At 47.1% G+C, this 24,626-nt stretch overlaps 1 protein-coding gene across 1 annotated transcript; it reads right to left on the reverse strand.

Annotated features, from left to right (window-relative positions):
* Nucleotides 1-2,907: 2,907 nt before the first annotated feature.
* On the reverse strand, nt 2,908-23,597 carry LOC146197857 (cryptochrome-1-like). Its single transcript, XM_084593119.1, has 10 exons — nt 23,378-23,597; nt 23,189-23,297; nt 15,339-15,654; nt 15,057-15,145; nt 14,508-14,648; nt 14,263-14,430; nt 13,878-14,170; nt 8,281-8,486; nt 6,060-6,157; nt 2,908-3,121 (listed from the first exon to the last, which is right to left on the reverse strand). Exons 1-10 carry the CDS (start codon nt 23,587-23,589, stop codon nt 3,086-3,088), a joined length of 1,668 nt encoding a protein of 555 aa, XP_084449245.1. The 5' UTR covers nt 23,590-23,597; the 3' UTR covers nt 2,908-3,085.
* Between the last annotated feature and the right edge of the window lie 1,029 nt (nt 23,598-24,626).

A 24,626-nucleotide genomic window follows, 5' to 3' on the forward strand; every position in this document is an offset into this window, starting at 1 on the left:
TTTTTTCATACTAGCCTGCTGGAATCTCTCAAGAGAAACAGCCATATTGTCAGGCCTGGTTAGAAAGGGTAACATAATTATCCGATTCTGACGCACACCAAATTTGCATGTTTGCAAAAATGTAAAAATCGCAGCTTTATGCTGAAGCTTAAAAGTGATGTTCATTTCTGCGTCTGCATTACTCCTCATCGCTCTTTTGATAGTTCTTTGTTGGCCACTGCAGTGAAATGTGCCTCAGAGCTACAAATGCAGTTGCAATGCAAGTGAGATCAGTGGTGATAACGGGGGTAGCAGTCTGGACGAGTGGCAAGCTGAACTGCAAACGGTCCTGCAGTTCCAGATCCTGGGCATGACACAGGATCTGGACCTTTACCAGATGTGAAGCCAGTGTCTTAAACTTTCCTCTCGCATTACTGACCATTAATCTTGGTTAGCTACTGCCACCTGAGCCATGTAAATAATTTGCAGTTGAGTTTTCGTAGGTGGTGCCGATTTTAACATGAATATACAATTTTTTTTTTTTTTTTACCCTTTTCTCACGTGGAGCTTTCCTGTCCCACGTGCAGAAACTGGCATGGAGCATGCACTACTTGGGTTTTAGCTCAGCTCGTCAATTTCAGGTGGTTTCAGGTTTGTTAAATAAGCAGGTTGACTTGCAACATGGCAATACATGTAGCTTGCCCTTACGTCTTCAATATGCCAAACGTGCCAACTGCCAGTGCAGAGGGCTTTAACTGTCACATTGTAATTTTAATGACATTAAGGCTGTTTGTTGCTTGGTTTTGGCCTTGCATCCAATTGTAATGCATATGTCATTATGACGCTTATGCGAAGCAAAGTGTGCATTAGAATTTGGTAAATACAATATGCAAAAAACAAACAGTACCTTGTTGCTGCCTGAAGTGCACATAGGTTTCACAGGGAGACATCTTAGCACTCTCTAATATTGTGCATAGTATTCATAGTTTTGCCATATCCATGTTCTCAAAAACAACGGCGCATAGCCAACTAAACGTGGTGCATTGACTGCACCAATGGTTTTGGTGCCTTCACCCCTATGGATAGGTTCATTGCAACAATAAGAAAGAAACTCTAAATCAAGTTCAGGAAGAGCAAAGTGCAGCTCATATTAGCGATATACTAAAGCCTATATATAATTGTGCTAAAAGTTTAACTGCATATTGTGTCCATCATGTACACCTCTGTGATCTGGTTCATAGTAATTTAGTGCCAGTCTCATTATTGAACCAGCAAGCTCAGCACTGCCCGAGCAATGACTGCTTGTGACTTATGTTCACAGTGAATTGCAGGAAGCTGTGTACTGCACCTTTCAAAGAAACGACTGCGTGCAACATGTCCTTGAGCGGTTCATGAAATTTGGCAATTGGAGTGCCCTGCATGCCTTAAGGTTGCATGTGTTCGTTTTTCATTCTTTCAAATTCATTATGCACATGGCACATTTTCAGTGTATATACTAGTAGGAATATTTAATGTAATCAGAGTGTGTACCATAGCAGTGTGGTGTAGCAAGTGAGGCAGAGAACATTATAAATCAACATCAGCTGCGCATCTATGCTCTCTGGTACTGGAGGCTTGGCATGTATGGTACTATCCTGCTACTGCATCTTCTGTCCAGCATTTAAGCATCATTTTGCTGTCCTTGTGAGCAAACTAATTTGTTAACCGCTCAGATTCCCAACTGATGAATTGAGACTTACTCTTTTGAGTAGGCACACTGCACTAGACTTCTCTTGTTAACAACAGGAATAAATGCAGTTCATGCAAGCTTGCATCATACTGTCTTTTCTTTTAAATGTATAGCCGTCTGCGATTGGCTGACGATTAGTGACACATTGAGCAGTGATCTTGGGAAATGCACATGTCTTTTGTATCACTTTGTTTTTCATGTGTCTTACACCTTAAAAATTATGTTAAAAGCTGTTGGAGCAAAAATAACCTGGATGATGTCAAGAATGCATGATAGCTTAAGGGTCATGTCACAGCTGTACAGACAAAACATGCCGGGCACCTACCTGAGATTGGGCACAGTTGCAACTCCTGAAAATGTTAGGTCCACAGATATAGACCCTACACTAAGCAGAATTCCAGCTGTAAGTTTTTGTTTTTGATGGCTGATAAGGTGAAAAGTACTGCAGTGTGCCAGATCACAAAATTCTATGTTGTTCTTAGTCTTATGTAAAACAAAAAAAAAGGAGGCTTTTGCTATTGTTGAAAAGCAGATTTATAAATATGCATCTCTATGCAAAACTTTGTGCTCCTGCTGTAGACTGACGCATCACCAGTGAAAATGCCATGCATGCAATAATATTAAAAGTAAAGTTTACCTTCCTTGCTGTCTCAGGCACAACGGCAGATTGTACGGTCGCTCTTTGAAGGGGCTGCAATCGCGGTAGTGGTTCCAATTTGGGCCGTGTATTTCTTAGATAATTTTTGTTGAAAAAATTTGGGCTCAACATGGGTTTATTATGTAAAATTTCTTATTTGGGGGTGTCAGTTACTTCCCCAACCACACCTAGTCATGTGTGAGCCAATCTCTGATAATGTAGACATGCAATATTATGCAGTTTGCTCTCACACATCACTGTAGTACTCAGTTTTCTGATGCAATGTTCTTCCTTCCAGAGGACAAGGAGTGAGAGGAGGGGGGGGGGGGGGGGGGGGGTAGCCATATTTAAGGTAAAAATCTTGGAAACCAAATGATTAGCAAGATTCTCAGAAACGGTAATGAGTTTGTTCTAGTGACTGATGCCTGCGAAAATTGTTTGACATTCTGTTGCACTTTGCGTGGGTGGTAGCTCAGCCAGTGTTCACTTGTGTAACCGCCTGTGTATTTAACTACTGGAGTGTGGGTCTGCAGTTTAAAAAAAGTGTTTAGGTTGCATCAGTTTCTTCCTATAGCATTTTTATTTTTCTTAAATATGTTACACAGCCTCCTTGCATCAAAGGCGTGTGGATTACACACGTTGGAAGAGAGCAGAGTGCCACACACTGTGAAACCCAGCATTTGGAGCGCGTCACCTGGAAATTCTTGATTCTGTGAAGGTTTGTGCAGCAGAATGGATGCCTAGACCACACCTTCCATGGATTCTTCGTCCTTTTTCTGTATGTGGCAAAAAGAAGACGTAAATTTGCTTTCATATGAGAAGCGATTATGATTAGAACCTATTAAGGGCATACAATATAATTTCAAATCATCCAGGTTTCAAGTTATGGATGTGTTTGAGACTTGCAATAAATTTTAGGTTCTTATTAGTTTGAAGCATATTGAGATCGCAGGTTACATACTATTAATGTTCATACACCATACACTCTGTCCAGTATGGTCGGTCAGCTTTGCATTTGGCAACATAGGTATCCTGTACTACTGTGTATTTTTGTTTTCCCTCATTATCATCACCACTGTGGTCTCATTGAAACTGTGCAACACATTGAAAGCAGGGGCTTGTGTCAGCTAACTGGGAACTTAGGCAACAAAGGTGCTGGCGCACAAGAACAGTTGAATGGATGCTCACAACTTCTATGCTAGTTATTTATGGAGCCATACTGATCAGCCACAAGCCACATTTACATGTGAGGAGCTTTATGATTTCAGCTGTGGCTAATGTGAGCCCTAGGCTCTTTAAGTATGCTGCCACCTTTTTGAATTCTTTTTTGACTTTGAGCTTTTTTTTTCTTCGTATCTATCTCGTGAAAAGCAGTTTCAGAGCTCATTCATTTATGTTAGCTAATGAAAACAAATAAAATAAAAATCTTGTCTATCAATTGAATGACCAAAAATATGTGTGTAAGGTCAACAGTCATAGCTTTCTTTGCAGGATACAAATGAACAATGTCTTTATATTAGTGTAGGTGCATGAGTAGCTTGTGCAATGAACTGGGTTTTTTTTTTTTTTTTTATGTTGTCATGGGTGTGAAGCACATTATAGCCAAAAAATTGCAGCCAATTTGGCTTAGTTGGCTAAATGTAAATATGTGCACTAGCACATCGTGCCATCTGTCAGGCCGTGGTGCACATGAGATCACGGGGCTTTTCAGCAGAGTGGAAGCCTTAGTGCTCTAAAAATTTTAAATTGTGTCATATTAGGCAGAGTTATGGCTTTAGAGGAAATATATTACTGTTCTTCAAGAGCTACCTAACCGGCTGAATAATCATTCAACATAGTAATCATTGAACATATCAAAGAGGTACTTATTGGTGGGCCAGAGCAAGTTGGTCCTTGGGTCAATCTTTTTTCGTTGTATGTGAGTGGCTATTCAAAAATTTAAAGTCATTTCGAGCTCCTAGTGTATGTGGACAATACCGCTCTTTATTGGGGATACAATAGATTGATTGCAAATGAAAACGCAGGAGGAACTTTCAAGAGTACCGACATGGTTTACGATGAATTAGCTTACCCGAAACATTAATTTTTGGGTTTAATTATCTAGGTGTTACCTTTGAAACAGACATGTATTGGAAAAAAGCACTCATAGTGTATATTCAAAACTTTCTTATTTCCGTCACTTATTGCAAAAGGTCCAAGAGTGCTTTCTTCTCCACATCCATCATATTAATTATTTTGCATTTGTTCACAGCCTGTTTGGCGACTGTATAGAATCTTGCGGTAACACTCATGGGACATAACTACATCCATTTGTGCACACGTTGCAATGGGCGATTAGGATTGTTAAGTTTTCAGATTGCACCAAATCAACAGAGCCTTTATTCAAATTGCTAAACTACTATCTTCCAACTGTGTATGCATACTAATGTAGCAGCATAGTGTATAGTATTCTACTGTCTAATGACCCACTACCCTTAGGCCTCTTCAAACTTCCCACCAGAACCAAGAGAGCTGCAGCCCGTCGCAATTTTAACCTTTTTGACCTCCATGCTATAGCACTATGGGTGAAGACTAATTGAATTTCATAATGCCCAAATATGGAATGGAATTTCTAATGATTTAAGAATTGAAAGTAATTTTTTGCCCTCCTTTTAATACATTCCTCCTTGACCAACAGGAAACTTGTGTGAATTGTTGCTGATTTCTTCCTATTATCTGAATCCAACACTAGCCCTCTGGCTATGCATCCAAGTGATTTTTGAGTATTTTTGTACATTTTATGCATGATAAGCGAAAGAAAGAAAAAAGGAAAAGAAAGGATGTCTTCAATTGAAGCATCATAATATCACTTAATGGTTTTCAAGCATCCTAGTTCATTGCACACCATGCTGTGTAATGAAAGGGCATACCAAGTTTATTATATAAATAGTGCCATATGGGAAAAAGTCAGGAGCGTCTTTGTAGCAAGTAACATCCGACAGAAAATTCTGGAAGGAAAAAAAGAAAAGTAATGATGTTTTGCAGTCATCCTGCAGGCCTGTGCAAAGTTCTGTGTGGCTAAAGCAGATTAAGTAGCTCATAGCTCGATCCTCTTATTTTTGACAAGTTTGTCTTTTACTCATTTTGCTGCTCATCTCTTTTTTTTTTTCTTTCTTTTTCTTTGAATTTGTAATTTGTCGGCTACTGTAACATCGTAGCCAGGTTTGACTGTTTTCTTCTGTTTTCTACTCTGTAGTGCTGCACAAGACAATCAAATGCATGGGTAACCACGAGGTAGCTGCCTGCAACTGCTTTCAAATTTGTTCTCTCATGCTGTTTCAACTTTTGGTTTCACCAACCAAATGATGGCTGTGATATGTAAGTCGTGCTTAGAGCTCGTGATCCATGAAAACAACTACCATATAACCACTAGTAAGCTGTCTGTTGTCATTCCAGGTTGTGGGTTGTGTTGAATTTAAACTATGTGACTTAAACACTAAGCACACCATATATGTCATAACCATCATTCAGTTGATAGAACCGAAATTGAAACATCATTTAGAAAAATTTCAACCATAACCAATTTAGCTCCTGTAATGAAATGCCATCGGGTAATTCATGCACACTAAGATCTCATAATGGTTCATCTGAAGGAAGAAAATATGCAAGCCAAGATTTGAGGTCCTTTAATTGCCCCTTGACATGGCGTGGTAAAATGAAACTATAGAAACATACCATGGTATTTTTGGCTCTAAGCTTGAGGTCATCGAGAAAGCTGCTGTTCTGCTTGTTGCACTCTGTGGGTGAGGTTGATGGCAGGCTGGGGAACAAGCCTGCATGCACATTAATCACAAGAATTGATGGCAGCAGGCCACCAAAATGAGCTCTTTAAGAGAGAATTTGATTGTCGAGTTCCCCACAGTTGTTTAGTGCCAGATACACATGGTACTGGAAACCCCTTCGACCCACTCTCCTTCTTTATTTTTCTCTCTCATAGCCTAGGGAAGGCAAGTATAAGGGCCATGCTTTCTCAGCTAGCTTTTCTGTGGCCATGCACTGAGCGGTCATCAGGCTGTGTGCTCGCTTCTCATTTCAGATCAAAAGCCAGCCCTCGAGGACATTTTGATCCCGAGATAGGCGCACTGACTGTATGCCATGCAGGCATGTTGGCCAGTGCTTCATATAATATGGTAGCTTATGACTGTAGACTGAGTATGCGTGGGAAAATAATAGCACAAATAAAAGCTTTTACTTAATAAGCGAGTAGCGAAGCACATGTGCGCAAACAAGGATGTGCAAAGGGAGCCTGCAAATGGGGGCTGTTAATGCTTTCGTGTCATAGTCTTCCACAATTTTTGTTGTTTAAGAACAGCTTTTTCTCCGCTCTTCAGTTCTCCACTGCGACCCTTTCATTGGCTGCTTCCCGAGAGCGTGAGTGTCCTTGCTCTTTGACCGTCTTTCCTCTTTCTGTTCCCGCACTTTCCTCATTTCCGTGCATTATCACCTCCACACCATGATTCTAGCCGTGAGCCCTCACATTATCACTCATTAAAAATTTAATGACACATACATCGGGCCACAGACAGACATCAGATGACTTCCTCTTTTTTAGGTTGCCCTCCAGCCCGTGATTGTGGTTGATGTAGCATGGCGAAAGGCCACGCACATCCCTAATCCAGTTATAACCACCTGCAAATACTAAGGTTCTAGCTATTATATAAAGCACATACATAGCCACGATTTTTATCCCTATTTGGGCCAGCACAGAGCGGAAAATGCATGTAATGTGGCACCTAGTCTGCGGGCCAACAATTCATCGCATGAATCGACCTCCAGCTGCATGCACTATTATTGACTGCGCACAGAAAGATTAGTTTGACGTCACGAGACCACATCATGATTTGGCAGTAACTGCCAACTTGGGCAACACTGTTGAGATGAGAATCCAATTAACCCACCAACCTTAGAACTCCTAGTCAGGCACGCTACTCCTAGATCATGCAGGCACATTCATGCAGCTTGGTTAAAACGGGACTTTCTCTCTGTGTTGCTCCTGCCAACTAGAACTGGTCAACCAATTGACAAGCCTGTGCTAAGTCACGATAAACCATGCGAAAACAGGGCTAACAGAGCTAGTGCACCATAATTTGCGATTAGCTGCAAGCTATACCGACCAATCATTTTTGGAAATTCATTTTTAGCTGGAAAACATGATTTTTCCTGATAGTCATGTCACTACCATCTGGTTATTTGTTGGCATTTGGTGTATGTCAAAAGGTAAAAAATAATGCACTAGAAGTAGGAGCATGGTGCAGACGATATGTTTAAAATTTATAACCATAATTTTTAGCTGTGACAACAATGCTTGTACAGACCCTGACAACTTCAGGAACTGTAACGGGCAACCATGATGATGCTAAGCTTCTGCAATTTCAAGCAGCAGTTCTGTCACTGCTTTCAGCATGCGAACCATATGTGATGTGTGGCGCTGTTCTTCAGCATGTATTGCAGTCATAATATGACAGCCAAATTATTAGAGCTAAACTTCCTCTTACACTTCTTCCTTGCAGTCTGATGATTTAACCATAGATATATTTACGACTGTATGACTTCCCACACAATCGTGCTGTGAACCTGCAAAATTGTGCTCAGCAGCTGGAAGAAGCTATATCCGCCCAGTCATATAGCAGCGATACATCTACTAGCCAAATTGTGCACCTACTCTCTGAGATCAACATGGTATACAGGGTATTTCTTGATTCACTGGTTTAGGACCCAGCTAGACACAAATACGACTCTGTGTGGGGGTGACTTTCGCTCGTCACTGGCGGCGGGTTTTCCTGCAACATTTAACTTGTTCAAGACCGCGCATCGTACAACTGTCATAGGGAAACTTGGGAATAGTTTGTGGTCGAAACCCCCAGTGATCTTCAGAAGAAGGTTTGGCATATTATACCTGGCGTCTTTGCGCACTGCGTGAGCTGCTGGTAGACCTGTCGGATACGCTGCAGGTTGACGTGCGAGGCGTCCTGGTGGTTGACCATGGGCAGCGGGTAGTCACGGCCCACAACGCATCGTGCGGCCACCTGCACCGACTCCGGCGCCGTCCACGGCTCGTGAATGTACTTGCTGGGAAAGTGTTTCAGCACCGGCAGGTACCGCCTGCACGTGTCCAGGTAGCGCCAAAGCATTTTAACAATCTTGCTTTCTTTTTATCAAATGTTGGTACACTATTCAGTATTCCTTTTACTTTTTCTCATGCTTCCAAAATGTAGCAAATAACACTGCATTAACTTTTTTTGCCATTGATAACGCAACACTGTGTTATCAACGTCAACTTTCACTATGATGTTTGCGAATTCTGATTGCTGAAAACTTCAGCTAGGGTGACACTTTAACAGCACACTGGGGCACTAATAAATGCAACTCATACACTTACATTCTAACAAATACCATGGCTCCATGCTTGCAAGGGAATATTCACCTGACATCACGGGTGCCATTTTGTCTAGCATGTAGCTTCTGCGGTGCAAGCCTGAGCAGGTGGCAATAAGTATGCCAGACACGTGCATCGGCTATTCATGCTTCGTGGGCAACAAAATGGCAGCGCTGGGACGTTGGTGAATGCTCCTTATACCATGTGCCCAATATAAATGTAACCAAGCCTTTAAAAAAGGTTGAGTGTATATTCTAATGAAACCAACATACCTAGTTTTGTTGAAAGTTAGGTGGCCTAATCCACATTATTCCTTCCATTCTCCAAAATTTATTAATTAACAGTGGCTAATCTGGGAAATTTATTAAAACTGGCTTTAGGAACAAAGTGTCAGTTTAGAAGTAGTAGATTGCCTTGAAAAACAGCTGACTGAAATATTTGCAGCAAGCTAGCTACCATTTATGCAAAATGGCTTCCTGTTTATAGTTATATGTTTTATAGTTTAGTTACACCATTGCTATACGAAAAGTGAAAAGGTTGAGACGCAATTATTTTACATGTTGATGTGACCACTATAGTAAATTATGATTGGATAATATCGTAATTATCATTTCGAATATATAATTTTGTACATCTTAGTGATTTTCACGACCTAGAGCGGATGCCTCAAACGGTAAAATATGGCGGCATTATTAAGGAGTCCTACAAGTACTGAGGTAGTATCGCACATGTTTTAAAAGTTGACAATAAACTCTCTCTTTTATTCACGGTGAAAAGCTCGTATGAGCCACTTTGTTTTTAGGCGTGTAGACGAGGGACAATTCAGAAATCCCTATCCATTGTTCGAGAACGGTTGTAGTGAAAGCAAAGCAGTCAGTGCGTGCTTTGGGGAGAATTTTAAATTCAGTGACATCAACAATGAAGTCTCTTCCACAGCACATGAGTTACAAAAGTGGAAGCAGTTTTAGACTGGTATTACTGCAATATCCCGTTCCTGTCTGAGTACACAGATGAAAAGCGAGAAGAATCAGATTGCCTTTATTGCATACTTTTCACGGTGCCAGTAACTGCACCTTGTGTAGTGGTTTTGTTTAGAAGGAAGGCATGCAATGGATCCCAAGACATTTATAATAAAATTCTCTTTACTCACTTCTGTTCTACTTTTATCATCAGTCTCAGTGACAACTCGTGGCATATAACAGGTGTTTCAGGGAAGTCCAGCACAAATCTGAAAAAATAGGCTTCCTAACATAGCAAGGTGTCATTTGCGGCACCAATTTCGGCAGACATCAAAAGACATGCTAGCTGTACTGAACTGGCTAACAAATTTTTCATATTTCATTAATACTGTTAGGTGCCTGGTTGCAATTCGTTTTGCAGCCGGCCGTTAGGGGCATCGATATGTATTTATGATTTATAAAAGCACGATTATCTTCAGCGACAAATTTTAAGAAACTCGCGCCATCAGACGCGCTCTTTCGAAAAGCCCGCGCGTAAAGGTTTTTGCCGCTGCTGCTTGTCCGGAAAGAAGTCACGTGGGTCCGTTCGATGCAGCTGCACTCTCTGCACCAGTTCTCTAAAGTTCTGCGGTGGTGCCGCAAGCGTGCAGCGCCAGTTCCGGCAGTTCAGGTGCAGCATTGGCACCAGCTGCTTCCTAAACGAATGGTAGAGTGCAGGCTGGGGCCGTCTCCTCGCCAGATGCGCAGCAGCTCCGGCAGCAAGGCGCAATCTGGCGTGATGTCACGGACATGCGCAAGCGCGGCAGAACTGCGGAGGGGATGTGGCTCTGGCGAGGGGGCTGCGCAGCTGGCCTTGGCTGTGACGTCACGCGCATGTGCAGAACTAGGCTATGTGGAGCTACGCGAAGGTGTGGTCTGACACGAGTAGTGAAGCTTTCGCTTCAAAACGGCACGGCGTCACTGACTTAGCCTGCGAGCGGTACCGGAACTCCAGTGTCACCCATTCCGGACAATGGAAGTTTTCACCACCACCACGGACGTAGCGAGCGCGAGCCGACGCGGCCCAACGTCGCCGACGCACGTGGCTCACACTCGCAGGCAGCGTCTGTCCGTCAGGGCCTTGGAACGGTGCCAGACATGGAAGAAGGAAACAACTTAGGAGAGGCCCTTGCCATTCCCAATGCATTGGAGAAAGTGTGGCGGAAGTGACGTCAAAATTTAGGGTTAGCCAAGTCGGGCCATTAGCAACGGCGACGCTGTTGCTATGAAAACTCGGGCCACTAGCAACAGCGTTGCTAAGAGCCCTAGGTACGTGAGCGTCGCGGAGAAAGAGCATGAGGAGGGAGAGAGATGTTGCAGTGTCCGGTCGCGGTGCGGCCGCGCCGGCTTAAAAAAAATAACGTCAGGGCCTCTCCTAAGTTCTTTCTTTCCTCTATGCCCAATGCATTGGAGAAAGTGTGGCGGAAGTGACGTCAAAATTTAGGGTTAGCCAAGTCGGGCCATTAGCAACGGTGACGCGGTTGCTATGAAAACTCGAGCCACTAGCAACAGCATTGCTAAGGGCCCTAGGTACGTGAGCGTCACGGAGAAAGAGAATGCGTTAAAGGGCCACTGTCCAGGGAAGGCCCTTTTAAGAAAAGGAGCCCAGTGTTTCGATCAGGTACCGGAGATAGTCTGTGCAAAATTCTACAGCGACACGCGCGCCGCAAAGCATCGAAAATACAATTCAAAGCTCCCTCATGCTCTCCTTTGAGAAGCCAGCTTCACCGCTCCCTGCGCTGGCCCGACGGGCCCCGATAATGACGTACGTATCGGGAACGACGTCCATTGGTCCGTCTAGCTGACTGACGGGAGAAGGGTGGGTGTCTACCGCTCGCAGCGCGCTTTTCCCTCGCCACGGCCAGACTGAATCCAGCGGCGCGCGCTCCCTCGACCGTTTTTTTTTTTTTTCGCGCTTGCGGAGAGCCACGCCCCACCTCCCGCCAAACGCGGAGGAGGAAGGGAAATTTGTATTGCGGAGGCTAGACGACCTCGGGCAGGAGAATGAAAAACCTTTGCGAGGGAACGGAAGGAGAGAGGCAGGATAGAATCGGGTGATTGCGGTGGCTGTAACTGCGTTATTAGTTACTCTTTTCAAAAACATTTTGCGGCCTTGCGTTCCAGGGGCGAAGTCTCACAGTCACCGGGGAAGAAAATATTTTCGACCGGAGGGTGGACAGTGGGCCATTAAGGAGGAGGAGAGACGTTGCAGCGTCCGGTCGCGGCGCGGCCGCGCCGGCTTCAAAGACGTCAGGGCCTCTCCTAAGTTCTTTCCTTTATCCATGGTGCCAGACGTGGCCTCTCCCTCGCACATCGGCACACTCCTCCTCTTTCCCTAGCAACTACCTGCGCTGGTGGGGGGGGGGGGGGCGCACTGCGCATAGCAACCGTGACGTCACGTGTCGGTGGGCGGGGCGCGCTTCGGCGGCGGAACGGCGGAATGCGGCGACCGTCTGGGTGCAGTCCAGTGAGTCCCTCGCACATCGGCACACTCCTCTTCCCCTAGCAACTACCTGCGCCGATGGGTATTGTGCAAATGCATATATATACGCACCTTTTGCAGCAGCCGGCGATCGAAGCGCACATGGTCATGATTGAAGTAAATAATCGGCATGCTTCACACCGCATGCGTGTGTCTACTTCGCGTAGCTGTTTCCTTGGCGAACTCGGTCGTGTTCTCGTTAACGACAAGCGCAATAATTAACATCGGATCTTTTCGCCGCTTATTAACGCACAGGCCAAAAGCATCGCGACTGGATAATGGCAATGCTTCGTTGTCATATGCTATTTGAAAATTCATTAAGTAACCAGGACGTTGGCGTCGGCTGACGCGAGTTGCACACAGCCGACCGCAGCTTGTTGGCGACGCCAAGCAGACGGCCCGGCCTGCACTCTACCATTGGTTTGTAAGTAGCTGGTGCCGATGCTGCACCTGAATTGCTAGAACTGGCGCTGCCCGCTTGCGGCACCGCCGCAGAACTTTGCGGATCTGGTGCATAGAGTGCAGCTGAATCGAAAGTACGGCCGCGGTACTCTAGCGTAGTGCGGGTAAATCCGCCAGTAGGCGTGACAGAAATCGCAATGCTTTTGCATTACTGCACCTAAGCAGACTTACGTGCACCCCAGGAATGTTTATTTTAAATACTTTAATTCATACTGAACGGTCACGATCATCGAAGTCTATTCCGAGAGGAGTGCGCTTTGGTGCGGAGAGTGTATGCTATCCGGTAGAGCAGCCTAGTTGGCTACAAGATCTCGATGCTTTTGTGTGCCCCCCTGAATTTTGACTTTTCTTATGGTGGAGAATTGGGCTGCCTGCTTTACGCAACCCGATGATTTTAGGCATGTGCTGTTTTAGTTTCTCTTCCTCGCAAGTTTTCCCATGCAAAATAAATAAATAAAAATCGCTGGCGCAGAATAGTGGTTAGCGCGCTCGGTTGGGGCACGGAAGGATGGTGGTTTTAGTCCTGGCGCGGACACTATTTATTTTTTTTTTTTCAGTATGATTGCCAGTTCGTGTGGACACTCCTGGTGACGCTGCTCGAGACAATTGCTCTCGCATTAAAACGTGACGAATTTGGTCTAATGATTAAAGAAAGAGATTGAACTTTAACATAAGTGTAGCCTGAAACCTGAACTAACAGTTACTACACATTTCATGTTATGCGTAATTTTTATATTACCATAAAGTTTTAATATAGTATAGATACACTTTGAAGGAAGCCACAGCTACCGAACCTATAGCACGGAGGGAACGTTACTAAAACTTACGCGACAATTTTGTAATAGTATTCTAATTTTTTATGCGACATGAGGCGCATCGATCGCCGTGAGGGTGAATCTCGATGCAGAGGGGACGCACGTTCGCTTTTCCACGTACCTTGCAAGCGACCGGCGTAAGTATGAAAGCGCCCATTAGTGGTACTAGCCCAGCGATTCCTTCGGCAACACGCTAATGAGGCGTACTTCTGAAGCCCCTACAGATGAACTGAACGCTAAGAACGATGTGCAGGAAAATAAGATTTTGTTTTCCGGGTGGATAGTTTCAGCTCCGACAATACGAGTACAAGTCATGCTACCACTGGTCGCGCCCTACCCCGTCGCTGAACAGGCGCGTACCTTATGAAATCGCCCGAGGGATCTGCCTTTCGGCCGAAACGCACGGGGCAGTAGAGGTGAAAGAACTGCTGGAAGAAGGATGAGCATGAGAGCCACATCCAGGAGCCCGCATTGACGCTCCAGTCGGCGTCCAGGAGCAGCTCGTCGAAGACCTTCATGCCTTCTTCCCAGGAGAGCCAGAGGTCGCCGCGCGTCAGAAAGCAGGCGACTGCGTGCCTTGCCACGTGGTGGATCCAGCCCTCCTCGCGTAACTGTCGCATGATGGCGTCTATCCACGGGTAGCCCGTCTGGCCCTGCACCGGGAGGAGTCAAAGGCGCATGTGGTGGACCTGGACGGTGCAACGTGCACCGCGGGTTGTACGTATATGGCACGCACGCGACTCACGTTGGCCCACTTGGCGAGCGCCTCGGCGTTCACGTCCCACGGTATCTGCACGCAGATAGGATTGTTGTGCATGCGGTCGAAGTTTGGGTTGCGTGTGGCGGCGCAGTAGAAGAACTCGCGCCATAGCAGCTGGCCCTGGAGCGACAGCGGCGGATTCGACTTCTTGATCTGCGTAAGACGTCGCTTTCTGCAGGAGGGCTGCCAATCAGGGCTTCGAAGAACACTTGCCGCGACGTTCGCGTTACCTTTCGGTAGAGGTCGGCCAGCTGGTGGTAGAAGAGTCGGGCCGAGAGACATCCGAACCGCAGGTACGGACTCAGTCCCGTTTGGCTGGCCAGCAGGGACTTGGGCGTCATCTTGGGGCTGCCGAAGCTTGCCACCCACGCCTGCGTGAGCGAGAGACGTCAGTAGCGCACGACGCCCGCAGGTTTATGACTACGCGGTGATATAATGCGTTAGCATTAGGCCTTATTGATTTTAATACCGTTTCTACTAATGTTTCCTTCGTAACTTTATATATGCTTTTCCATGTATTCACTCATTAAGAGTTCTTGACCGACTTTATTGAGTCACTCTTCGTCATAATTACCCATTATCAATTTTACAACTTCTTCCCGCGGCAGTTCCCTTCTGACCTCTCCCCTACAAGTAAAGAGGGTAATTTCCCTTTTTTTTTTATCGCCTGCCAGTTATAGCTGGCGTGTACATACGCCGGACGCCAGCTTTTCTTCACGGGGAGGCTTCTGATGCCAATGCGTTGATGAAGACAACATATAAGGCCAGGGTCATCGCACCTTGCGTTCCAGGTGGCGCTCCAGTCGGGCTAGGGCTTCTGTTTCGCCTCCGGGCCACACGGCGTCCTTCAGGCTGTCCGTGTCGAAGCCTGCGAATAGGAGCACATCTCGATGATGACCGAAACGCGTTGGGAGACCATTCGAGACTATATATGCAAATGACACCAAGTAATTCCTGGGTTATGCTTCTACACCCAGGTGCACATGTGGACGTATATGACACCAGCATACACGAAATGCAAAGCAGTTGTTCCAACAGCGCAGGCGCGCCGCGACACTCGCCTAGCTCGCCGAGCGTGGGCACGGCGAAGCGCTCGTCGTGGTCATCGTCGACGGGCGTGCGCGGCAGCGACTCGGGCGCCGGCACGGGCTGCGGCGGCGGCTCCATGGCCACCAGCACGCCCTGGAACTGGCGGTACGTGAGCGGCGCCTTGCCCCCGTGGCGATCCAGGATGCGCTCGAGCGGGTAAAGCGTGTGCGACGGCTCGCACACCACGTTCACGCCCATCTCGTGCGCTAGCGCCGTGATGTTCTGGTCGCGGATGGCACCATACGGCTCCGGGTCCTGCTCGAACGTCAGGTGCGTCACTCGCCACTCCTGCGTCGCCAGCGCGCTGATCAGCTGTTGCTGCACGAAGTACCCGACTACCTTTCAAAATTTATTAGACCGACGCGCACGCGCAGTGGCCACACCTGTCCACCTCTGCCACTGCGCGTGCTGCTCCACGTGCCTGCTGCTGCGGGTACGTGGGTCGCCGAGTAGCGACGCCGAATAGCGCATGCGCAGCAAGATGTGGCTTAAGGTTCAGCGCAAACTGTTTGTGTGGGTGAATGCAATACGTTCATTGTTTTATTGTTCTCTTATTGTCTTCCTTCTCTGGTGCGGATGGTGCATACCGGGCCACTAAGCGTAACGCGCTGCAGTGACGTCAGTGCATGCTGGCCCGTTAAGTGGCGCTTTGTTGCTCCGAATTACCTCAGCGCCGTAAAAGATATTCCCTTAAAAATGGCATGGCGTGCTCGCCGCTTAAAGGGCCACTGTCCAGGGAAGGACGTTTTAAGCAAAGGAACCCAGTGTTTCGATCAGGTACCGGAGATAGTCTGTGTAAGATGCTACAGTGACACGCGCGCCGCAAAGCAACGAAAATACAAATCAAAGCTCTCTCTTGCTCTCCTTCGGGAAGCCACTTCCCCGTTTCCTGCGCTGGCCCGTCGAGCCACAGTTATGACGTGCTTCCCGAGAACGACGTCCATTGGTCCGTCTCGCTGACTGACGGGAGAAGGATGGGTGTCTACCGCTTGCTGCGCGCAGTGTTCCTGTATATGCTCCCTAGGGGGCATATACAGGAGTATATACAGGAACACTAGCTGCGCGCATTTCCCTCGCCACGGCCAGACTGAATCCAGCGGCGCGCGCTCCCTCGCCCGTTTTATTTTTTTATATATATATTTGTTTTTTCGCGCTCGTGGAGTGCCACGAGTCCACGACCCACCTCCCGCCAAACGTGGAGGAGGAAGGGGAATTTGTCTTGCGAAGGCTAGATGACCTCGGGCAGGAGAGTGAAAAACCTTTGCGAGGGAACGGAAGGAGAGAGGCATGATAGAAGCTGGTGATTGCGGTGGCTGTAACCGCGTTATTAGTTACTCTTTTCAAAAACATTTTGCGGCCTTGCGTTCTAGGGGCGAAGTCTCACAGTCACCGGGGAAGAAAATATTTTCGACCAGAGGGTGGACAGTGGGCCTTTAAGCCATAGCGTAATCCGTCAAAAAGCTGAATCACACGAAATATTTAGATCTCAGTGAGTCTGATTATTACGGTTGTCTCAAGCTTGCTATCGGCAAACGTATCTTAACGGTCGGAAAAAAAAAAAAAAAGTTGTAAGGATGTCCACCCTTCCAAACTTTTAATGACCTCAGTGTCGCATCGCTAAATGTAACGTATGTAACGCGTCCCTCGGCTACATCTCTTGCTAATTCATGCTGTAATTTAACAAACGAAGTCCTACTTAGAGGTCCCTGTTTTTCTAATGCCTGATTCAGTCAGAAATAACCTAAAATCCGCATCGTCTGTTGCGATCTAAAGACAAGATACTTACATCGCAATGGTTCTTGAGGCGTATCTGCCTAACAATTGCCACTATAAATTCGCTGGCACTTCCAGTTTTAGACCCATCGTTTACCCAAGTGAAGCGAAATTGATGACAACCACTGCTGCATATGTTTCTTGAGTTGGCTCTTTTTGTCGTAGCAAAGGATGGTGATATTTGGTTAATTTTGACGGAATCAAGCAAACCTCTCTTCCTAGCATGTTATTTAGTAAAAGCATGCGTTAACGTTTTGTACGAATGAAGAACTTGCAAACTGAGAGAAGCATTGTAGCCTACATGTTGGTTAGAGGGGCAACACTTGATATTGTTAAAGAAAAAAAAAAGGGCGGGTGTACATAGTCTCACGCATTAGGAGAAAGCGCAAGCAAGCCAAATGTTGGGTGTGGCCTACCTAAATTTGGAAGCCATCACTTAGTTAGCCACACTCGATTTACATTAGACTCCAGATTTGGCCAAATAAAATTTCGGGTGTCTATAGGGAGCCAGTTTTGGGGTGGGAACGGACATTTTCTGTACACACGTTTTGCGGACACCTGCGGATACCTTTTTGCGCCATGAGGCAATCGATGATTGCACATTAAAAAAAAAAAAAAATGCATTCCTAAGTTCTAGACTTTTTTTTTTTTTTTTTTTTTTTTGCGAAGCGCAGTGCATCATACCTCGACACAATTGCGAAATTTTAGCCAACCAGTTAACTCATACTCACACACGCTCACCGAACTGGTGAAACTTAGTCTTTCAAACTCGCAACTCACTAGGACTCATTCCTACTCGGGACTCACCCGGAGTCACCCACTTGCTGCGACTCATGACTGGTCTGAGCTCATTCGCTCATTTTCGAGTCACGACTCTCGCTCATTTCGGCTCACTCAGCTCGACTCACGAGCCATCTGGGCTCAGTCACTCATTGAGCCTATAGCGATATCTTTAGCCCGAGGTAGCAGGCTTCCTTTTTCTGTGTGCTTCAAGCGGTTTGGTTGATCGTTTTTCGTACTATATCTCGGATTCTGCTTTAGATTAGGGTGACCCTATCGGTTAGAGGAACAGCGGGACGCCAATGTGTGTGCGCAGAATTCTGCGATGAAAGGGGGAAGGGTGTGGCCAGATGTGGTTAGCGCCCCCCCCCCCCCCAACCGCTATTCTAAAGGTGCCCAATGTGAGTAAAGCGCCAGATGTGACCTTTATCTTGTTATCATACAAGATAAAAACCAAGTTAGCGTTTAATATCACTGGTTCTCAGCAGGCATAAACAAAAGGTCTGAAAGGGCTTGACATCTCTCTCCGCCTGAGACTGCATATCAGTGGTAACCTAGCTTCATCACATGCAAAATGCACAAAATACGACAGGGAGCGCACGCAGAAAGACGTTCCACGGAATTCTCTCTCGTCACCAAGAGACCGAGCCGCCGTGCCCTCAACGTCATTTGTCGCTGCAATAAATATTTCCTGCCTTCCGCTGTCAGCAAATGAAAAAAGAAAAGTAAAAAGCAGCGCACCATCGTCACCATAACACATATCATGCATGACCTGAGCATGCGTCCGGACTCGCAACTCAGATATCTGAATGTGAGTCCGCGGACTCGTTCATGACTCGATTGGCTCATGATTTGAGCGTCAGTGAGCCAGAATGAGTCGGCTGTATAGTGACTCAGCCGACCTATGCAGTGCACGCATGAGTCCTCATTCATGTAACCGCGTGATTGCAAAAAAAAAAAAAAAAAAAGCAGGCCATTTCGAAATATCGCTTCGCTTTGTTACATGTGAGTGTAATTTTAACGTTTATTTTTATTAAAACCTGTGTGAGATACTTCAGTGCGGTCTGCGCATAACTACTAGACGATTATTTAGCTATAATGAATTAACCAAACATTTGTTTTATTTTTACGTCTAGGGAGCCCAGTATTGCGGAATCCGCAACATCAGAAGTGAATGTCGCCTGCAGCTTCCTTGGTTCATGTGCATACGTGTAATTCGCTATTCACCCAATAATTGGTCTCTTAATTTGTTCCGCTGTTATCTCATTTACTACTCACCAACATACAATTGTAAGTTATCACATTCGTATCCTGCACCTGCCTCGCTCTACCTTTATCACCTTCATTGGGGCGCGCGCTTAGCCATGATATTTTATGACCATGCCTAGCTTTTCTACGTTTTTCCGCCAGCAAGGAGACCGCGACTCGCGCAGCCTTCGAACCTTGTCCGGCTGAAAAGCCTCTGGACGCCGTAAAGGAGCGGCAGCAGCCAAACAGCGAGTGGACGCTAACGTGAAGGTAAATGCATTGGAAGCGGCATGGTTATAGCGCAGCTGCAAAGGCTCGCAGGACGAAAATGGAAACGCAGCGCCGAAGTCGACAAATAGGTCCGCGAAAGCCGCTTTACTACATCATCGCAACTGTATTTACTCTAATCTAACGCACACATTATTTTTCCGAAATATTGTAAGAAAATGAAACTATGCAAGCAACGGACTTTTCAACGCGAGAACGTTCGAACGGGTGGCGAGAAAGGAAAGATATGATTCTGCCTACTGGGACAAGCTGAAAGATACGAATAGAAAAACGACAGCCTTTGCCATTATTATGCATAGTAAGTTGCCTGACAGCGTCTCTTCTATATTGTCACGTAGTGGTGACAAGGCCGTTGACACCAAAAGAAGACGCAGGCTTGATGGTACTGAAATTACCTCTTTATTGGGCTGGCTTGCGCCCGCAAAAGAACTAAGCAACTCGGCGGCGGCGATAGCAACAAACGTGCTCGTCGATCGTCGAACAAACAACGCCCGTCACACTCGTCAACGCTCAATTTAATGGCTGCTCAGAACAATCTAGATAACGTCGCAAACTGATACTAGCACAACCTGGAACATATTGTAGAAACATAGACAAGTGATCGGAATCTTCGAGACATACCTCGGCGCATCGTTCGTGACAAAGAAAATGATAACGCGTCATATCGCGACAACCAGGATACGGAATTGATACGCGTGCCAGAATCACAGTGATAAGGCCGCGTGCCGGCGGCTGTTAAAAAACAACAAATACAGTTTTTAAGGTTTCGTGGCAACATGAATAAAATATAGCTGTTACTTTCGATAGCAATGTTTTTGCTTATTGTTGCTTGTGCTTAGAGTTGGACATTTAGGTTTCAAACGAAGAACACCGATAAAAAATACGCTCAATTATTTTTTTATTCGAAATTTTGTTGTTCAATGTCAGTTACAGTATAACAAATCTGGATTTACGGAAAGCAGCCCCTTTTACTTTTACGGTTGACAATTCTCAAATTCATCAAATGGAAAGTGTTCGTGTTCTAGGGCTTCTTCATACATCTGGGACTGGAGCCCCTTGGCTAAACGCTACCCGTAAATCGGCTCACGCTACACATAGTCTGATTCGCCGCATAGCTATGCGCGCTCAGGCGGAGCGCATTCTGATACTTCTCATCAGCTCGCGTGCGCTCCATCCTTCAGCCGCGTATAGTGCACCAGGCACAATTTCAGCGCCTCACTCGTCGGCAATGGAACTCCCTTGAAGCTATCAATCGTGAGGCTATGCGCGCCATAACCTATGTCCCTCGTCATACACCCATACCCGTTCTGCAAGAGTACGCTCAAATTAATACAATAACTGAACTCACCGACCTGCGTGCGACAAGCAGAGCGCGGAAAATGTCCCTTCAGCTCCATCGCTTACATACGTACACTTCCTCTTTGGTATAGTACTGTCAACTCACACACTCCTTCCAATGCTTCGCCGCCGATATCAGCCGCGCATTTGCCTCCAGGGTGCATACTATACACATATGCATAACACACAGCATTGGATGGAGTTACCGCTGTGTACAGTCCCTCCCATCCTCATCTTAACTCTCGCGCAACGTATAGCGTGTATACGTGCACCCAGGCGATACACAATGCAATTAGTTCCCTCCCACTCGAACCCACACTTGATACTGTTCATATTTACACTGACTCCCTCGCCGCCTTTAAGCAGCTTAATTAAGGCTGTTCGGCGCACATTCAAAATTACACAATCCATTCACCAGCTCTGCAAAAAAATACCCCTGTCCTGTGCGTATACATTGGATTCGCGGCCACGCTCACGGTCTACATAACATCTATATGTGGATACAATGACACACCTTGACACATCAGACATCGCGCCACCTTCCCCTCTTCCCCCAGATCCGTTCCGATTCCATGTTTTGCTGCCGCGGTTGTTTCAACCGTCGTGGCGTCCTGCTGACATCAGCAGTCCTTGCTGTGCCTCACAAAGGCGCAGTAGCAGGCTTCGCCTGGACCTACCCCGCGGAGCGCTGCTGCACCGGTGCCGCCACGTCGGACTATCCGCCCTGCCGGTGTTCTCAGAGTTGTTTGCCTGGCGCTGGCCATATTATATACCTCCCCACCCCTCCCCACATTATCATTTCCCCATTCCCCTGGGCACTAGTGTCGCCACTAGTTTTAGGCCGGCATAACATGTGTCCTTGTATCCCCTCCGCGTAAATAATCCTTACCCCTTCTGCGCGTCATCGGTGGCGTGATGAATGATTTCAAGTGCACAGACATGTGCCCGCATTGTGGTGCTTGACCGGAACTACAGTGTTCTGTACCGGAACTGTGCGATGTGAAGCATCTGTTGTGGACCTAGCTGCCCAGCTACGACATCCCTTAGACAGTGCTATAGCTACGGAAAGTAGGCCTGCGGTGGGATCTTGACTGTGACTACAGGAAGTGGACACTAAACAATCAGTTTATGGGCAACTTATGCGATTATTTAAGAGATCTGTTTATCTGTTTACAGTTCTTCTTTCTCCTACTACCCGCTCCCTTTTCATTATGCCTGATGGCAAATTTCTCGAATAAAAAAAAAAAACTGTAATGAAGCAGCTCAGTGAGCAGTAATGATGCCATCTGATAGCAGCTTTGGAGCTTAAAAGCGAGAGTTTTGGAGCATCCTGGCTCCGAAACTCCAAAAGGTTGTGAGGGTGTGCTACATGCACAGTAACCTTTTCACAAATGATTACCGCCAGTCGCCTATGGGTCATACTAAATTCAGTTGCGAACAAATATTTATTGTACTGCACGCTTCCCTAGCATTTGAAAATTTTGTATTAAGTCCCGTTGATGCGAGTTAATTATACCTCTGTCACCGATGCGCTGCCATCGTTCCATGTATACAGCTAAATTCCATAGTAAAACACCGCGCAGCCAGTTTGGTGCAGTTTTGGGGACTGCGCAATATTTTGGATTGGAGCAGGGTGCAGCGGTGAAAGTAGCTTGGAGCAGAACGGAGCAGCATTTCTGCCCCTGAATGAGCGCTGCATTCACGCTGCCACCAGCCGACGACTCGTGCATAGCTGAATTAAGTTCTACTACAATGTGCGCATCGTATACAATGAGTGCATAAAAACTAGCAACAAGCCTAACGCCGTGGTGTGGTACCTGCACAAACCTACACCGACGTAATCGCAACATTTCGTGCGCATGCGCCGGCGTCCAGTTTCCAAAATTGGCAAGGGTCTCGGAGCACCCGATCATCAGAAAACAAAAAGAGCTGCAGCACTCTGCGATTGTTTGCCACGTTCGGCTGAGGCACATACGGACGTCCCACTCGTACCGTGTTTGGCGCCAGTTCCTGCGCAACGGCGCGGAGGCAGTGCGCCTTAGCCGAAGGCACCAAACGAACAGATCAAAAGGCATTGAACAACTCTGCTATTCAAAGTCAAAGACAACGCTGCGTTGCGATTAATGGTGAAGTTAAGCTGTACGAGAACCATATATGTGACACGTATCGGCCGGCCATCTTTTCACAACGCCGATGTGGTACCTCATCTGGTTTTGGTCATCCGCGGGTTTGAGTCACCGAAGCGGGTTTGAGGCACCGCACTAAAGATACTGAACTGGCACCGACGTGATAGCCTCGAGGCACGGAACCTCTTCATGATAACGCGGAGATACAGTGAGGGTATTTGCAGCAGAGGGCATGGCGGATGCAGTATAGTACACCCCTGAATACGTACCTTGAACAGTTTAGGGAACACGTCGGCCGGCTGGCCACGGATGACGAACAGCCGCGAACTGAGCTTACGAAGCCGGGCGTCCAGGTCCTCGAGGCTTTGCAGAAGGAACCTGCGCGCAGCGCACGCCATATGTGCCGGGCTCGCTATTGAAGTTGGGGGAAGGGGGCTTCATAGCGGGTGGTTCCTTACCTCCACTTGTTGAGACCCGCGTTTGAGGAACCTGCGAACCAAGGGTCCAGGATGTAGACGCAGCGGCACGTGCGCGCACCCTGGAGCCCTAGCCTGAAAGCCGGCTGGTCATGCAGCCGCAGACCCTTGCGGAACCAGTGCACCACGTGTCGCTCACCAGCACTGCCGCCGGGCGTCGCCTGCTGGTGGTGTGGCTGCGGCGCGTGCGACATGGCGCTACGGAGGCGTTGCTCGGCTAGCGCCGTCCATGTGTGTCAGCTGGATCAAGCAACGGACACCGGCCAAACTTGGCGAACACGTCTTCTCACCAAAGAGCAAGCAGGGTAAGCTTATCCGTCGTCGCCGTCGGTTGCTGCGTAGACCCTCATCGTTCCTCTTTGGCTGTGGGTGCTTGGGCGCACACAACGGCAGTTGGTTGCGGGCAGCACGACATCTTCAACGTGACCCAGCGCGATGCTATTGGAGGGCGCAGCCGGCGTCACGTGAGCGGCCTCGCGGATGGTCACGTTGCGCACGGCGTGCTGAACGTTGTTGCTCCCCGCCGACGGTGCGCCGCGACGAGGGTTCTTTCCCCGCCTCCGGTTGCATAACGGCCGACGACAGGCATTCCGCAGAATCGATACGCGCACGAAACGGCGCAACGGAGGGTGCCCGCTCAGAACGCTGCACTTGGCGCGAACCACTATTCGCAAGGTGCGCCGACTCGTTTGCGGAACTGCGCGAGCACGGTACGTATGGTGGACGGCTGACATCTGAAGTATTCGCGATGGTTCAACTTTGAGACGCTCTTAGTACAAAAATGGACGCCTGACAAACTTACTATTAGGCAATTACAGCTATCCATTTTTTAAGTTGTAGTAGGCTGAGCATCACTTCCACCCTGAGAGAATACATGAAGTCGAGGAGGCCCCGGTGTGCCTTCATTATAGATGTAGTCAGCGCGGGCTTATACATACCTTTGTGCAGACCAAGGGCAACACACATTTAGTGGTTGGCAGATGTCTCATAGAAGTCGAGGAAGGAGAGGTAAAAAGGACAGCGTAATCCCTATAAGCAAATCAAGAGTCGCAAGGAACCTTATACGAGCACAGGAAAAACATCAAAAAGAAAGTCCCAACTTACGCTCAGCTATAGCGTATGTAAAAAAAGAAATATTTCTACTCTCCTTGTGAACCCTCGCTCTCGTTCAGGCACTTTGCTATGATCAGGAACCCCTCTATTATCTCACACGTACTCATTAGCATACTGT

Source organism: Amblyomma maculatum, chromosome 2, assembly GCF_055883805.1.
Source record: "Amblyomma maculatum isolate TAMU_Amacu chromosome 2, ASM5588380v1, whole genome shotgun sequence".
Taxonomy (NCBI): Eukaryota; Metazoa; Arthropoda; class Arachnida; order Ixodida; family Ixodidae; genus Amblyomma; species Amblyomma maculatum.